The sequence below is a fragment of the Poeciliopsis prolifica genome, unplaced genomic scaffold (genome assembly GCF_027474105.1).
Source record: "Poeciliopsis prolifica strain line A6 unplaced genomic scaffold, Auburn_PproV2 SCAFFOLD023, whole genome shotgun sequence".
NCBI lineage: Eukaryota > Metazoa > Chordata > Actinopteri > Cyprinodontiformes > Poeciliidae > Poeciliopsis > Poeciliopsis prolifica.
Genome location: NW_026562398.1, coordinates 6,767,753 through 6,784,891, shown reverse-complemented (window position 1 = coordinate 6,784,891; position 17,139 = coordinate 6,767,753). Strand labels below are relative to the sequence as shown.

Sequence of the window (17,139 nt, the reverse complement as noted above, 5' to 3'; positions counted from 1 at the left end):
GAGTGTGTGTTATGATGCATTTTAACAAAAACGTTATTTTGTTGATCTGAATTATAGAAACTTTAGAGCAAATCTGTCCAGTCAAACTTTTAGTTATTTAAAAATAATGATCAACTATAACTATTGATTACTTTATGGATTAGTTTAATTTCTAAAATGTTGCCAGAGGTGTTCAAAAGTATCCAGTGCCAAAATGTGACACAAGCTTATGAATAAATAAGTAATTTTAATATGTTGTACATAATAATATACATGTAACAATTTGAATAAACATTTTAATATGTATATTAAATAGATACAATTTGTTTTATGTTGTCTTAGATGAGCTAACACTTGATTAAATAAATACTTGTCCACATTTTAAGTGAAAGTGATGTTTCTTTTAACAATAATGCCAATTATTAAACAAGCATTATATTTTGTCAAACGCCATCATCAAATATACGTCAAAATTATTTATCAGTATTCCAATTATTATTAGTCAATGGTAACCATAAGTGAGTTTTTGACGTACATTTAAATTAATTTACTCAGTGTTTCAGCTGTTTTGCAGTTTTCTGGAAGTTTGTTGCAGATTTGTGGTGCATAAAAACTGAATTATGCTTCTCCAACAAAACATGGAAATCAATCTTAATGAGTTAAAATTTTACTTTATTTTATATATTTTTTACATATTTTCTTCTTATAAGAAATATTGTATTTAAAAAAGTAAAAAAAAAATAATAACACATCATTTTAATTCATCTGGAATATTGTTGTTATAAATTCTATGATTTTCTCCCCCTATTTCTTTGCTTATTTATTTTTGAAAAGTTATGAAGGCTGGATTATACTTAAACTGCAAAAACACAAAAGCTTGCCAAGTATTGTTAGCCTAGTTTCTAGTGCATATATTATAATGCACTGGAAATAAGGCAAAACTAACTTGCAAGTAACTTTTTTTAAATCCAAGAACTCTTTACAATTGGGAAAGAAGAACTGGTTCCATTGCCAAACAGTTTTGCCGTGCTATAAGTTGAATAATAATACTTTTTCATCAATATTAATAATTTATTTACTGAAAACAAGCTCCTAATTTTTTTTTTTTTTTTTGCAGAACTGTCACTTATAAAGTCAGTTTTGTCTTGATATTCACACTAGAAACAAGAAAAAAAAATATACTTGGTAAATTTGGTGTTTTTTTAGTGTAAACCCTGCCTCTAAATATGTAGGTGAGCATTTCCTTTTATGTTATAACACGGGCTGTTTGAAATATTTCTACCGCTTTTTTTTAATACGATGTGATATCGATATCTTAATTTTTGCAACAAAAAAAACTTCAGATAATTTTGACCTACTTCCTCACACAACAGTGCCATTGTAATTGCACGGCATGTTTGCGTATGTGCGCACTACTTTCAGGAAGAAAACGTGGGAGGCGGCGTGTGCATATTTGAGGTTGTACTTCGGTCATGAGAAAAAGCTAAGATGGCGTCTCGTTAAGATGCACAGGATGGCCTGAAGACAGTGATGATGTTGATCGGGAAATGATTTATCACGACAGTAATTGAGAAAGTTTGAGATTCTCGTTTAGTATTAAACGAACATCAGCCACTCATACATTAACCCCGTGCGGTTGGCAGAGCGGTGTGTATGGAGAACCGAAGCTGAAAACGGGTCAACTTTGCTAGCCAACAGAACAGGACCGAGCACAGCTGGTTAGCTAACCACCAACAGAGGAAGGAGTGCGGCCACAGTCTTTATCTCACCCCGGGACATCGAGGTGTCTTCGGGTCAGTCACAAGAATTCAGCTAGACACTTGTACTATAACGGACTGGATATATAACTGGATTTTTGTTCATGAAAAATACTTTATAGTCGACATTACCAGCGCTGTGTAGTCATGGGTTAGCAGGGCTGCGGTTACATTGTTGACTCCTTCAAGCCACCCAGTTAACGTTAGCAAACGGATGCTAGTTATCTAGACCAGTGGGAGGCAGTGGGACGGTGCTGCTAGGAAAATTTGGAGGCCTTGATGCTAACCCAAGCTGTTAGTGGTGTTATGGCCTCTCGCTACTGGATAATGGACGTTAACTCGGGTCATTGTCATCAGTAGGAGCAGATGAGTGACAGATAATTTGGCCTCACGGCTTTTGGTTTTTAATACTAACCGTGTTTAACGGCTCTCGCTAAAGGTAAGCTTAGTGTTTTACGTCAGTTCTCACAAGTTTACTTGCTAACACTGTCAGCTAATGGGATAAAATAAAGAATGTGGTTTGTGTCGACATTAAAGTGAAGCTATGTGTCAGTTTTGGCTTAATATTGATGTTTTGTGATATAATTGTAAACCAAGCCCTGCCCACTTGTAAGTGGAGTTGCATTTCTGGCCTTTTAATGCATCAGGGTTCATTGACTCAACGCCATTGTTTGCCCGAAGGCCCGTGAAAAATATAATTGACGCTCATTGAAATACTAACATCAAATTGAGTTTATTTTAAGATGATTTTCGTGAATATTCCCGAAATGAATCCAAACTCGGTGTAATTGTTTCTGTCTTCTCACATTAATCAACAAATGCTGTCATCTGCTAAACATTTGCCTTTTTTTGCTTATTGTTGTGGAGTAAACTGATTATGTTTTAAGGTTTTGTTTACAGCGTTTCTTCATGTTTGGTGATTGGTAGCACTCATTTGTCTTCTGTTTGGATTTGCTGAAGTAGGCCTAAGGATTGCTGTGATCACTCTTTTCTATTTGTCTAAAATAAAAAAATTATAGTTGGTTAGTACATATAACCACCTTCAGACAGCTAAACATAGGCAGAATTAGATGGGACATGTGTAAATATGTACACATGAAAAATGGCTGGTAGATGTTTCCATGTGTTAAATAGATAAGAAACACCACTGATAGGTAAATTATTGCTGTCAGCTCAGGTAACTGTTGTTATGCTGTTAGGTCATGTTTGAAATTGGACTAAAAAGGTGTAACTTGAGTCCTTACTGGCCTCTGATGTGCTGGGTTTGTGTTGTTGTGTCTGACGTTGGGGGAGGGGATTTCCTGGACAATAAATTGCATCCTGGGGTTTTTCCATCAATAGAGAAGCAAAGATTATAGAAACTACTGTCCTGTGAAAATACTTGGAATTGGAAAATGTGTAATATTTGAAGGAACCATCAATCTGGTAGTAAAATGAGGAAGTAGTGATTTTGAAAGACTAAACATCTTAGTTATTTGAAGAAACTTTAATTGAAGTTTTAAATTTTATTATATCCTTTATTCTAATTTGTTTTGTTTTTCTGTCAGTGGAAGGATGTGTTGTATTATTCGTCAGGTACTAAAAACATGTTTTGGCTGCTTAGAAATGTAAAACGTTGGTTGCAAATAGCTGCAGAGATTCAACAAACAGAAATATTGATAATATTATACCCATTTGTTTGTGTGTAAAGTTGTTTAACTTGTTTTTTTTTGTGCTTTTCCTGTTGTCAGGGAAATGGAAGTGGAAGAGTTCATCCCCCCTCCGGAGTGTCCCGTTTTTGAGCCGTCATGGGAGGAGTTCCAGGATCCCCTGGGCTACATCGCCAAGATACGTCCAATCGCAGAGAAGTCTGGAATCTGCAAAATCCGACCTCCGCCGGTAACTATCTGCTTATGTCTAAGTTGCGTTGCAGAAACTGGATGTTTTGCATTTTGTTACCTTTAAAAAAATGTTTTAAGAACTCCGGCCTTCCTTACAACATGTCTCATCTTGATGTAGACAGTTTGAGCTTTTCATGGCGAGAACCATGAGCTCATCATCTGAGCTTTCTCTCATTGCTTAAAGAGATATTAATCAGTCTGCATGTAAATGAAGAAAAATATATCTGACTTATTCTTTTTCTCGTTATTGTGAGATTTAGTAAATAGTTTGAATGATTAAAATCTTTTCTGACTTAAAACAAGAAACGTTTGGTCAGATGTAAATTCAGACAGCCAGGAAAAAAAGGCTTATGTCTGTTTTTAATTTGGTTTATATAAATATTTGTAAATTTATGAGTATTTACAGGGGAGATCTGACATTTTTTGCAATGTCCTCGAATTTTGTAATTAGTCTATAGCAAGATGTAATTTTACTCTTGATAAGTTTTTTTAATCAATAACATTAGCTGGAAAGCCACATCTAAGCAGGAATTAAGCTCAATCTACACACAACTTTGCAGAATAATTCACAAGTTCTTTGCTCTCACTCAGGACTGGCAGCCTCCGTTTTCAGTGGAGTTGGAAAACTTTCACTTTACTCCTCGCATCCAGAGGTTAAACGAATTGGAGGTAAGGCTCGTCTTCACACTAAACTTTGTCCTCCAAAAAAATGCAACATTTTCCAGACACATTTTGAAGCAGATGGTTGTTATTGTGTCTCAATTTGATTCCATGCAGCACTAAATGTTCTGCAGCTATGCATCATGCTGCATCTGTTCAGCCAGTATGGCGACTTCATTTGGAACCGTTGTGTTCTCATTTTAGGCTGAGACCAGAGTGAAGCTCAACTATTTGGACCGCATTGCCAGATTTTGGGAAATTCAAGGTTCTTCTTTGAAAATCCCACATATCGAAAGGCGCATTCTGGATCTGTACAGTTTGTCAAAGGTGAGTAAATCAACATTTGCTCAGGAATGTCAGCTGTTTGTTTTTTGAGAGGATTTGAACAGCGTATTTTTTTTCATTTTTCCTCAGATTGTGGCGGATGAAGGAGGCTTTGAGCTGATCTGTAAGGAACGACGATGGGCTCGTATAGCGCAGCGGCTCGGCTACCCTCCAGGGAAGAACATCGGGTCTTTGCTTCGCTCACATTATGAGAGGATTGTCTATCCATTCGAAATGTTCCAGTCTGGCGCCAGCCTGACGGTACTACTCCACTCTTTAGTTGTATTTTGCCAGTTTTTTAAATTAAATTGCAATAAATTTAAAATGTAAAGAGGCAGGTTATTGTGTTAATAAATAATCTCCATTTTGAACTCCATTTTTTGTTCGATTTGAAGCCTTGCAAGCCAAAGCATTATGATGGAGAAGATGTGGATAAGGAGTACAAGCCTCACTCCATCCCGCTGCGACAGTCTGTGCCGCCGTCCAAAATGAACGGCTATGGACGCAGAGCAAACCGGTGCCAGCCTGACGTGAGTCACCCGCTGATGCTTATTTTTTATACCTACATACCTCTGGAACCAGTAATGCTTTGTGGAAAACAGTTTTTGATGCACACAATCCAACTACACCATTCTTCTTATTGATTGTTTTAATATGAAGCAAATTAGAGAAAATTATGTAGTTTACCAGCGATGATCCATCATTCAACACAATTCAAATCCATCTGTTTGCTTTTATTGTCCATGTTTTTCACCTTGCAAGCTGCAACTTAAGTTTGTTCATATATTCAACATATATGAACATTTTACTGACTGTTGAGTCTATAAGAATCTTGTTTTTATGCCATCTGGGAGTTTATTTGTATTTATAGTTCTTGTGCTCAATTGGTAATTGGCTAGTTTTGCCACTTTTGGTTATGACTAAATAATTTAGAGAAAATTTTGACAAAATGAATGTTACAAAACTCCCCAGGGTACTTTTTTTCACATTAATACCAGAAAGCTCAATCATTTTTTGTTTGTATTTTTTTTTTTGAGGTCTTGTGATAAACTAAGACCTCAAATATGGCTATAAAGGACCAGAAGAAATATACACTTTTATTTTTCTCAAATGAAGTTAAATTGCGCGGCATACATTTTTGTATTCATCTCATTTTACTCCAACGGTTGTATTACAAAAGAGTTTAACTTCCAGGAGCGACATCTCGTTATGACAAGAGAGTTTCTCATTAAAACGAAATATAAAAATTCCCTCCTGACTTGTTAAAAAGACGTGAAGGATCTCGTGACTCTCCTGCTTCTGACAGTTTCCTCTGGACAACATCTAAGAATCCCAAGAGTTCCTGCGTTTTATTGTTTCAATCTTTATTTTTCTAAAAGAGAAGATAAGTCTGTTTTTTTTTATCTTGTTCAAACAAGATATTGTTCCTAAATGTATTTTCAAGCACTTGCAGTCAAGCGCTTCTGTACAAAATAAAATTCAGTATATTGTTTTGAAAAGTCCCTTAATTAGTGCTTCTCCTCTTTGAATATACATACAGTTGTTCTATTGAAGGCCTCAGGTTTTTTATTATTATTATTATTTAGTCAATGTTTGTGAACAATTTGATTAATCAAGCACATGTCACATAAAGTTGTGGAGATATTGTTATCAACTAAGTTTTTAACAAATTTAGACGCAAACCTTAAATACGGAGTAATGTTTGCCATGTATAAGAAGGCTGTATTCAGATGAGACCAAAGGTTTTTTTGTTCATATACAAAGTACTCTGTGGTGGAAACGACAGGGAGGCTGGATCTGATGAATATTGGCTGGAGATGAATATTACAGCAAAACGTGGATCTGTAAAGTATTTACTGAGGAGGCTGGATACAAATGTAAAGCTCTGTTTTTAGACTTATCTGTGAAGATGTCACTTTGTTTTTATCTGTTATTCATGTTGTTGTGTTTTACATACATACAGTAAAATGCATAAGAAATTAATATAATTATAAAAATTTTAACATTTCTTTTGAATATTCAAATGATTCCTAGCTTGTTGCATAATTTATCTCATAAATCTCAAAATAACACATGAATTTTAAGGAAACACAATACTATAAAACACCAAAACCAGGAAAAAAATAGCTGGCATAATCAAAACAGAAAGGGTAGAAGCAAAGCTTATTGTTCAACAAAAATAACTAGAAAATATCCATTTCCTCTGAAAATGCAGTGTGAATGCTGCATGCCCATGTTTTTGATGAAAATGTAAAAATCCCACCCGAACCGTATTAGAAATTGGTGCAGAAAAGCTAAATTTGAAGGTCACAACAGTTTGTAAGCTAAAATAAGCTAATAAAGTGAAACCAGCTAAATACTAATCATCGCATCAGTGGCTAGCACCTGCATGTTGACCTACAGTAACACAATCCATGCACACTGGGAAAATAAAAATCCATGTTAAAGCTAAAATTAGCTAAAAAGCTAAAGCTGGTTTAAAAAGTAATGCTAGCATCGAGGCTAGCAGCTAGCATGGTAGCTACAAAAAACATTCTACATGTAGTATGAACCCCAGAAAGAGGAACTCATTATCCATGCCAATATGATCCCATATATTCACACAAATACATACAGTCCCTAGTTAATGTTTTTTTTCCACCAGGGTCTGTATATGAAAAAGTTGAACTACTTTCTGGGCAGGAATAAACACCTGGAGTGAGAAACATGCACACAAGTTAGTACCATTCAGGTAAAATTTTGCTTCCAGGTCAAAGATCAGTCAGCTTTTAGTTGCATCTTCTTGTGAACAACCATCCACATTTGAATCCAGTGTCATTACTTCAGCTTTTTGCTCCATCTGAGTCGTCATTGTGTTACATTGGAAGCTGAAGCCTCATGCTCGCTGCGCATGGCGGCCGCCTTGATCTGCTCCTCATGAAGCTCAGTGCCAAGCATGCTGTCCACGTCTGCTGCTCAGCTGCAGAAAGTTTTTCAATCAGGACGGCTCATACTGAGGCAATATGTGGATTCATTTTGAGGAAATTACGTGCACATAATTAGTTTTTTTATATATATGCTGATCGCAGCAAGTGAATCATTTCAAAGGTCTGTGTTCTTAAGTTGGCCGGTCGTGATTGTAGATTTTGACGGACGATAATTTGTCCCAGCAATTGTTGCGCTAAACAGTAATATTGTTGTTTTAAGAACATTATCAAGATTAGGGATGCACAATGTATTCTATATCAGTCAAAAAAACAAAAACTGGGCTGATACAAAGAATCAGTATTTATTTTTATCCGTTTCTGGTTGTTGTGTTGTTTTTTTTTTTTTTTTCCAAAGATGTCAAAACGGTACTGAAAACTACATCATACCGATGAACATCGGTTATCGCCATAACAGCAATATTGATGTCGGATATTTATATTGGTCCAAATTTTATATCGGTGCAATCTTAAGTTATGTGAAAGTAATGGCATAATAAATTGCATTAATAAACCTTACATTCTTATGAACAATTGACATTTGGGGAACTGGAAGACATTTGAAATATGCAAAATAAATGTATAAAAACCAATAAAATGGAAACTCAAGTTTCTGTAAACAAAAATGTTCTTCAAACAAAATGGATAGTATAGTCTGAAGAAAAAGTGAAAAATGATAAATCATTCAAATTGAAACTATTGAATTTAACTCAATTTATCATGTGATTAATTGATTTACTGCTGATTGTAACAGGCCTGTTAAGTAAAAAGAAAAAAAAAACATTAAATGAATGATTGTTGTTGCTAATCTGTTCCCTACTTGGTCAGAAGTGGAATAAGGAGAAAACCAAAAATCTAATTCTGATCCGAAAATGTAAGCCCATCTTGTTTTTCTTTACTCACGTTTTCTTCTGGAATCCAGACAAACGCACTATAGGTGTAATAATTTCATTTCCACTCTTTATCTTTCTGGTCATCCAGGAAATATTTGGGATCTATTTTAGTGTTTTTCCTTTTCTACAACTTTTAAAAATTAGACCATTTTAAAACGTTTCTTTATATCAGACCGGTTGAACAACTTTGGGGATTAAAACTGATTTTCCAAAACAATGTCACAACACCGTAAGACTGAACACTGCACTTGCTCTTTAGTTTTTATGACCTGTACAGCCTGATGTTTGATCATCAGCCAAATGGATGAACTCAGGTGTGTTTTCTGTGTTTAACGTGAGCTGCGACTGTCATTGAGTTTTTTTCCAGCGAGCTGTGTGGCGTCAGACGAATGTTTGTGTCCAGAAAACGATTCTGTGCACTCAGAACAGATTCCAGCATGCTTGCTTTCCATCCTGCTGCTTTGCTTGATTCTGCCGTTATTGCTTTGTGCTTCTGGGGTATTTTGTTCTCTGCTCACATTCTTATGCTTTCCTTTGATGCTTTTTCATCCAAATACAAAAAGGTAGTTATTTTTACAAGCTGCATGATGTGAAAATGTGTTTCACTCTGTTGTTTCTATTGCACACACAGCTTCTGGGTCAGGCCTATTTTACATGCATATTTATGCTTCTGTTAATTTGACATTTTTCTCTTTTTTGTTGATATATTTTGCAAACTAGGACAGTGTGAGAAGATGACTATATCCCAAAAAAACATGTAATGTTTATGCAGTTAATGGGTTATTCTCTCGTAAAATATCACTGCATCTGTTTGAGTTTGAACATAATATCCAGATATTTTGCTTTCAGTTGTCTGCAGTCTTTTTGTTTACTAGAGCAACCAGAAATTAGACTGAATTGTCATTGTTACATACCGGTGCATACATTAAATTAGAAAAAACACAATCAGAATATTGTTATTGACATACTTGTTTGGATTTACACGGAGTATGCCAGATGTATTTTTATTAATTTTGATGATGAATCTCCAACAAAGTGACTCGTTCTAATACATTTTGAATAGAAACAGTGAAAAAGCACAAAACATTTATAAACTTTACATAGCAGCCGATTGTCAGTAGAAAAGATTACAAAGTTAAATGCTACAAAGGCTTTCGATTCTGAAATAGTTTTTCATAAGAAAATTAGCTTGAGTGAAATGAAATGTTTAGTCTGAGAAATTTAGCCCTTTAAACCTCTTATAAACTAGATTTTCCTTATTAAATTTATCAAGAAGTTCAAATTCTCCTTAAGCACATTTTCAATAATTCTGTTCTAAAAGTTTTTGTTCACTACATTGACTAATCATTTATTAATATTCCTTTAATTTCAAATTAAAAAATGCATTATTAAAAGCGAAATTAAATGATCTTGTAACTAATAAATTCCAAGTCTTCAAATAATTTTTTGACATTGAGTTGAAAAAAATCAACTTGTAAAATTGCGATGATGTGGTTGAATATTTTGGTTCACCTAAGAACTAAAAATCAATCAAACGTTTGTATATTTTTGTTAATTTTGACTTCAACTTTAAATAACAACCCTATTCTGTCTGAACAATTGAGAAAAAAATGTTTTATTAAAAAAAAAAAAAGAAGACGACGACAAGAGTGCAGACTGCACAGTTAAAGGTTTTCCCCTAAAACTTGCTAAGCCCGGTGGTTGGGCGCTCGGCAGTCATTCATCCAGCAGCCCGTCATGTTTTTGAGTTTAAAAAATGCTTAAAGTTGAGAGGAAATTTGAAAATATTGCTTGATAATTATATGTGATTGAAAGATTAATACCTGAACACCAACCATAAAGTCTTAAAAATGCAAACATTTAAAAAAAAAAAAGAAATTTAAATAAGCTATGTTTAGCCTGGAGGGGGGACAAGTAAAGCCTGGTGGCCTGCCAGACTTATAATACAACCATGCCACAAATGCTAAAGAAGGTGGCTGACCAGAGAGGCTTTTTCCAGCCACAGTAGTGGAAATTTGAGTGAAAGAAAGAAAAGTTTAGTCAGAAAAAGTTCACTGCAACTGTTTCATTCTTTCCATTGAGCCACTTCCGAATCAGAGACGACACCAGAAGCATCTCAAAGGGAGAACAGATTGTTGTCCAACAGTGCAGAAATCCTCTCATGCATTTAGTTTAGGACCCAGGGAGGCAGGAGCTGCTTGAAGTCCAGCCTGACACAGTGAGCGAAGATTTAGGATCCATGTCGTTTGCAGATGAAGGTGCCAAAACGTCTGTTTTTTCCCCCCAGCAGGACAAAACTTCTACCCACAGTGCCAAAAGGTCCAATACCTGCTTTAATTACCATGTAGACTCTTGATTTGCCTGTAAAGTGGTCTCACCATAAACTTTGCAGAGGATCTGTGAATATACAACTGGAAAAAAATTAAGAGGCCTCTGCACTGAATTTCAGTGAAAACCTCCTGGTTCTTCCACCAAATATTGATTTCTGACTCCTCCTGAGTTAAAACATTAGTATTGTTGTTTCTAAATGAATATCAACTTGTTTTCCTTGCATTAGTTGAGGTCTGAGAGCCAAACATCTTTTTAGTTATTTTGTTTGTGCTTGGAATTTTGGATACGTTATCAGTAGTTCATAGAATAGAAGAATGATGTTCATTTTACTCAAACATATACCTATAAAAAGTAAAATCAAAGAAATTGATCCCTTTAAGTAATCTCTTAATTTTTTCAGAGCTGTATTTTTCAATGCTATGCTGCACTGATGCAGAAATTAATCAAAACGATGAGGAGTAGATGCTCAAAATATGTCGGTGGGTAAGAAATAAATGCACATTTTGAATTAAAACACTAAAATGCATAATATTTTTGATTAAATTGCACTTGTACAGTTCAGTGTCAACTTCCCTTCTAAGCTGTTAATTGCACCAAAGTGCCGACAGGATCCACAAAAAACCCCCAGTGGAAAAACAACATAAATTGTTCATTGAAGCAGAGCGGTCTTTCACAATGTGGGCATCAATTTTCCACTGATGATGATTAAATATTTCAGATGAAATATCTCCTGTTAAACTGGGTCTTTGTCCTGATGATAAAACTTGCCGGTGAAGCTTTAGTTCTCATTTCAATTTATTCTTTTTCACTGTTAAACGACAGAGTTGAAAATACTCAGCTGGACTGGACAGATTCAAAGGTTTGGACCCAACAAATTAGCTTCCACATCCTCAGATTAATCTTCTTCATGCTGGCATACTGTTTTAACTTGGTGTGCATGAAAAGCAACATTGTAAGTAAGCATTTAATTGCAGAACTTAAGACTTTTCAAAAATTTTGATTTTTGTCTTTAAAGCTGCCTCATTTAAAATTACCATCTGGATGCAGCTGTTTATTTGCCTTCTATAAAGAGGAATTTGATTGTATTTAGAATTGATTATTACATTTTCTAAAAACAAAACCTGATCTTCAGTAGCCTTGAAACATTTTAATCTGTGAAGACTGCAAATGAACAGACAAAAACACTTTAAATGAGGCAACTCTCTCCAGAACGTTCTGGTAAAGGAATATAATGTGCAGATGCTGAGAGATGTTTTATTCTGGCTCAACTTTTCCAGACTTTACTCCCTGCCGCTTTCCATTTTCCGTGTCTTAGTTTATTGTTGCTGTTATTGTCTCCCCTTGCAGGGTCCAGAGGATCTGGCCCCCCATCCTCTCACCACTGGCTCTCAACTCATCTCTGCGGTACTGCCCCCCCTGAGCATAAGAGCTCACTTTCCGCCCCCTCTTCCTTCCTTTTGCTGTCCCTAACCCACCATACCTAAAAAAAAATAAAAAATTCTCACTTGTTTTTAAGTACTAAAATCTTCTCATTACCATGCAATCACTCCTCTTCTGTGTCGTTTCAGCACAAAAAACAGTAATTATTAAAATTGATATCAGTTTCAGCCTATTTGTGTAAAGATGTATTACAGAGTTTTCAGGTTTTTACAGATATTGCCAGCTGTCCTTGTATCCTTTTTTAGCCTTTTATACGTCTATAAAAACATTGAAACTGCTATGAAAAAACAAACTCTTCCCGGGGATTTTTGACTTGCTTTGCTCTTTTTTTTCACCCCTACTCTCTTTACTAATGCTTGCCTTTAAATGCTTACTTGCTGAGCTGTCCATGTCCTAATTTTCTCCACTTTCTATGATTCGGCTTGCTCTGCCATCACTTCAGACGCTAACACTGTGGCTGCATGGGTTCTCATTTGAGTGCACTTACTTAGACCTATTAAAAATACTTGTTTAATTAATTACAAAGTACAATTTGTGACTAAAAATAGTCAAATTGGTGAAATTTGCTTCTTTTTTTTTGCTTGTTTGCAGTTAAAGCTAACACTTCTGTGAGTTTGTCCTACATCATCATACAAATTTTCTTTTGCTTTTTCTGCTTTCATTTACAAAAGTATCAATAGTAGCAGAAAGTATGAAGCAAAATTGGAGGAACGACAAAGTTGCAGCTGCATGACTGAAGGACTTTCAACTAGAGATGCACCAATCAGATTTGTGGCAAATTCCTAATCACCAATTTAAAATGTTTCCACCTACAGCTATTGCTTTTTAAAAATCAGATTCTGATTCTCATTCAGAGATGGAACTCGTAGTGTTATTTATGAGCTTTATTTAGACACTATTGGCGTTAAAAGGGTTTAAATTGTATATTTTAGTAAAAAGAAAAAACTTCAATGTACATTTGTAATATATTTTTTATTTGTCAAGCACTTCTGGATGGATGCAAACTGCTTTTGATTGCTTTGTACTTGACATGTGCAATGACTATAAAGTTAAATAAAATTCTAAATAATTCCTACAGTGTCTAAATAATGCCAATAGTGTCTAAATAACGCTTATAGTGACAGTAATAGTGTCTAAATAATACTGAATAAACACTAAATAACACTAATTGTGTCTAAATAACACTTAGTGTTATTTCTGTTGAGAATGTGCATTAAGAAGGTACATTGGCCCCCAGAGGTGACGTCACACCATGTGCGAGAAAGTTCATAAAACAGAATTGTAGTTTTCATTTTAGATCTAAAAGAAAAGTAATTGACTTTTCATTATTTTATTTTGAAATTTTCACCTTTTAAATGTGAGTCTTCCAAAAGGCTGCTAATATTTTGAAATCCAACCTGATCAGTCATGGACAGAGTTTGAAATTGTGATTGATCGTCTTTACCCCTGAAAGTCTCACTTCTTGTAGAAGGTTAACATGTTTATGAAGCACATTTAAAATGACATCAAGTTTAATAGCTTAAAACAACAACAGTTATAAGAATAAACATTAAATAAATGGCTGATATGCATTTGCTTAAAAAATATTTTTTTTTTGCTTTGTCTGAATTCAATCACCTCTCTGAAAATAAAAAGAGCGACCTGCGTCTTCTGCAGGGCAACAAAGAGTCCCTTTAACAGTTAGGTTTGGTTTATTTCCTCATCAGTAAAGTAAATTGCATCTTATTGTTTCGAGTTTTGAGCAAACCGGTCTTTTTCGTCCTGCGTTTCTGCTTGGTGCATCTTTACCTGCAGTTGCTTTCAGATGGTTTTGATTCACCCATTTTGGAATCACTGGAAAGAAGAAAAACGGTGGAACAGCATCTTTTAGGGCATTATATGTTTCTTCTTTTCTTCTTTTTTGTCACTGATTGCAGTTTAACAGCATCTAAAGGTATTGTGAAAGGCTTTTATTGTGAAACTCTTACCACACAATAGTTTTGAAATTTGCACCCAGTGTTTATTTCAGTGAGTCAGTTTTAGTTGTGCAACCTGTTCAAAATGATGCCACGGTTTGTTGGGTTTTAACTTTTTAAAATGTGTTTTGACTCTTTGCAGATTTAAGTCTGTCAGGTTTTTTAAAGTTTTGATAACTTTAAATGAGTTTCTTTAAATTATATAAATAGCAGGATTAAGTTCAGTGCAGGTAAGAGGAAAACTTTGGTTACATGAGAACAGTTCAGAATATCATCACACTGACCATTTTTCTGGTTTTGTTTTTTTAAGATTTGGTGTAAAAATACTAAAAGGGTCGACTGAACAAGCAGTTTTGTTTTTAAATACAAATTTGTTATGCTTTTTATCAATACACAAATTTTTACATTAATAAAAATTTTAATTATAAGTTTTTAAAAATTAGATAAAAAATTAAAATTTGATCAAATGTTTAAATAATTTTTTAAATACAGATTTAAAATTTTTTAGAAAGGAGATTTTTATCTTGATAAATATTAAATTATAATAAAAATGTTATAAGACATCAACTTTTTAAAATGTTAAAATTAATACTGATCTAATTTTCTTTTTTTTTCAGAAAAAAAATAGTTTTTCTAGCAAATTTTAATTTCTTCTAAAAAAATTTTGAGGTCTTTTTTGGTGAAAATAAGAAATAGTAGTTTTGACTCTTGGCCAGTTTTATTTTTCTCTTAAAGTGTAAACAAATACATCTCAAGCCTTTTTATAACTGTCTATTATTAAAAATCTTTTTTATTATTCTTTACACGTTTTAATATTTAATTTAAATACTAACACAGAATGCAAGGATATGGTGGATGCTGAAACTTCCTCCTGCCATGACTGGTTGTGTCTGCTGGTGGGTTTGTTTTCTAGTGTTGGATGCTCCTGTCCTTTTAGTTGCCACTGGGTTAAAGGTCAACATTTCCTTCCTTGGAATCCCTAATCCTTTCTTGTGATGCATTTAGTACGTTTACGTTGTTCTGCACTCGGTCATCACTCAGCTGCTGCTTTGCTTGTGTGTTTGGTGAAGTAGCTGCTGCTGTCCGTCTGTGGCTTCGTAATGAAAGTGTTGTTTTATTCGCAGCCGGAACCAACAGAGGAAGACATAGAGAAGAACCCGGAGCTGAAGAAGCTGCAGATCTACGGAGCCGGACCAAAGATGATGGGACTTGGACTTGTAGCAAGGGACAAAGGCTTCAAGAAAAAAGGTGAATTTAGTGTTATTTGTCAGGAGCTCAGTTTCCATTTACCATATTTTTGCCCAAATTTAAATCAGAAAAATTATTTCGGTTAATAGAAACACGGCAATTCTGAAAAAACTCACATTTTTGCGCTAGGATGAGGTGGTTTTTCGGCTGTAAAGAAAAGATAGCATTTTGTAAAACTGCGATACAAGGCCTTTTTTTGCTTTATGCGTCACATGATCAACAGCTGGAATGTCAAACATTTACTATAAAATCTAAGTTTCTTAGATTAATCACAAGAATGTTTTTGAAAAGTAAGAACATTTTTGACTTTTTTAAAGACGTATTTGTGATATAAAGCGAAGTTGTTTTTATTCTTGTACAACTTTTTCATGATCCGTAAGCTTTGATGCTGTTTATAATCTTTTAAAAGCTTCTGGTTTTATTCTGATCTGCTGCTGAAATCTCAGGCTGTGGCAGATGGTCTCCCATAGCCTTGATATTTGGTGAAAATGTTCTAAAAATCTGATATTAATACTAAAATGCATTTATATTTCCTCATTTACACGCAGATCAGTGTGTAAATATTGTGTTCATACTATTCTTATATAATTGTTTTTTTTAAGGTTTTACCTCAGTTTACTGCTGCATTCGGTTGTGTCTGGTTGTGTCTGCTGGTGGGTTTGTTTTCTAGTGTTGGATGCTCCTGTCCTTTTAGTTGCCACTGGGTTGCACTCAAGTGACTAAAATCTTTTTAGTCCTACTTAGAAATGTATAACCAACCTATTTTAACCAAAAAAAAAGAATAGTTCTCTGATTTAAAGCATAACATTCTTCCATAATTGAAACCCTCCAGAGTTTGTGACAGGCAGAGTTGAAGACGTTCTTTTTCTCTCTTCTTTTCAGATGATCTGCCTCAGACTGTCACCATCAAGGACGCCTCACTTCCCGCTTCTGACATTGCTTCTGGTGACGTTTCCATCAAACCTGAGCATGTAGACCCAGAGGAGAAGCAAACTGATGAGGGTTCATCCAACCTGCAGCTTCCTCCTCTGACTGTTACAGTCAAAACGGAAGTAAAGAAGGAAGAAGTAAAGGCAGAATATGGAGACGACGATGGATCCAAAATGACCATGAGGCTCAGAAGAAACATTACCAACCCTCAGTGTGTAAGTCCAGGAGTTTTTGTACTTTTCATTTGTTCTGATCTAATGAAATAATTGCTTTCTTCGTTTCTTGCTTCCAAAGGTGGATTCTTTTATCTGCCGGATGTGCGGCCGGGGAGATGATGATGAGAAACTCCTGCAGTGCGACAGCTGTGATGAAAACTATCACACGTATTGTCTCCTACCGCCGCTCACTGATCCTCCAAAAACCAAGTGGCGATGCCCAAAGTGTGTCGCTGAAGTAAGTTGAAAGATTTTATTTTAAAAGACTCTAAAGCTGCACACTGCAGCCTGAAGTGAAAGTGGATTTATTTATTTTATTTTTGTCGTTCACATTTCCAAATATATGCGACTTGTACGTGATTTTAAGTGAGAGCCATAAATGATCTGAAAGTGTCCCGCATGCGCAGTAGAAGGCGCAATAACGTCACACATTGAGAGCGTGCTCTGTGTTTTTCCAACTGCGAAGAAGAAGAAGTGCTCAGTGTAAAACATGGTGAAGCATAACTTACGATTCTGAAGTTGTTGTCCGACCGGAGCCAGCACATTAACATCTTTATCCTCATT

General features: G+C 35.0%; 1 protein-coding gene across 4 annotated transcripts in view; it reads left to right on the top strand.

The window, feature by feature from the left end:
- The window catches only part of iqsec2b (IQ motif and Sec7 domain ArfGEF 2b), a 75,543-nt gene that overhangs the window by 46,639 nt on the left and 11,765 nt on the right, over positions 1–17,139 (top strand). Inside the window, exons 1-10 of one of the 4 annotated variants that reach the window (XM_055045814.1) lie at positions 1,438–1,772; positions 3,467–3,614; positions 4,208–4,285; positions 4,481–4,603; positions 4,691–4,861; positions 4,996–5,130; positions 12,135–12,191; positions 15,307–15,430; positions 16,313–16,575; positions 16,655–16,813. In XM_055045814.1, coding sequence (XP_054901789.1) covers positions 3,471–3,614; positions 4,208–4,285; positions 4,481–4,603; positions 4,691–4,861; positions 4,996–5,130; positions 12,135–12,191; positions 15,307–15,430; positions 16,313–16,575; positions 16,655–16,813 — 1,254 coding nt within the window. In that variant the 5' untranslated portion in view covers positions 1,438–1,772; positions 3,467–3,470. Of the gene's footprint in view, positions 1–1,437; positions 1,773–3,466; positions 3,615–4,207; positions 4,286–4,480; positions 4,604–4,690; positions 4,862–4,995; positions 5,131–12,134; positions 12,192–15,306; positions 15,431–16,312; positions 16,576–16,654; positions 16,814–17,139 lie in introns of those variants that run through there. The other 3 variants (XM_055045817.1, XM_055045818.1, XM_055045820.1) reach the window with 3 other exon arrangements.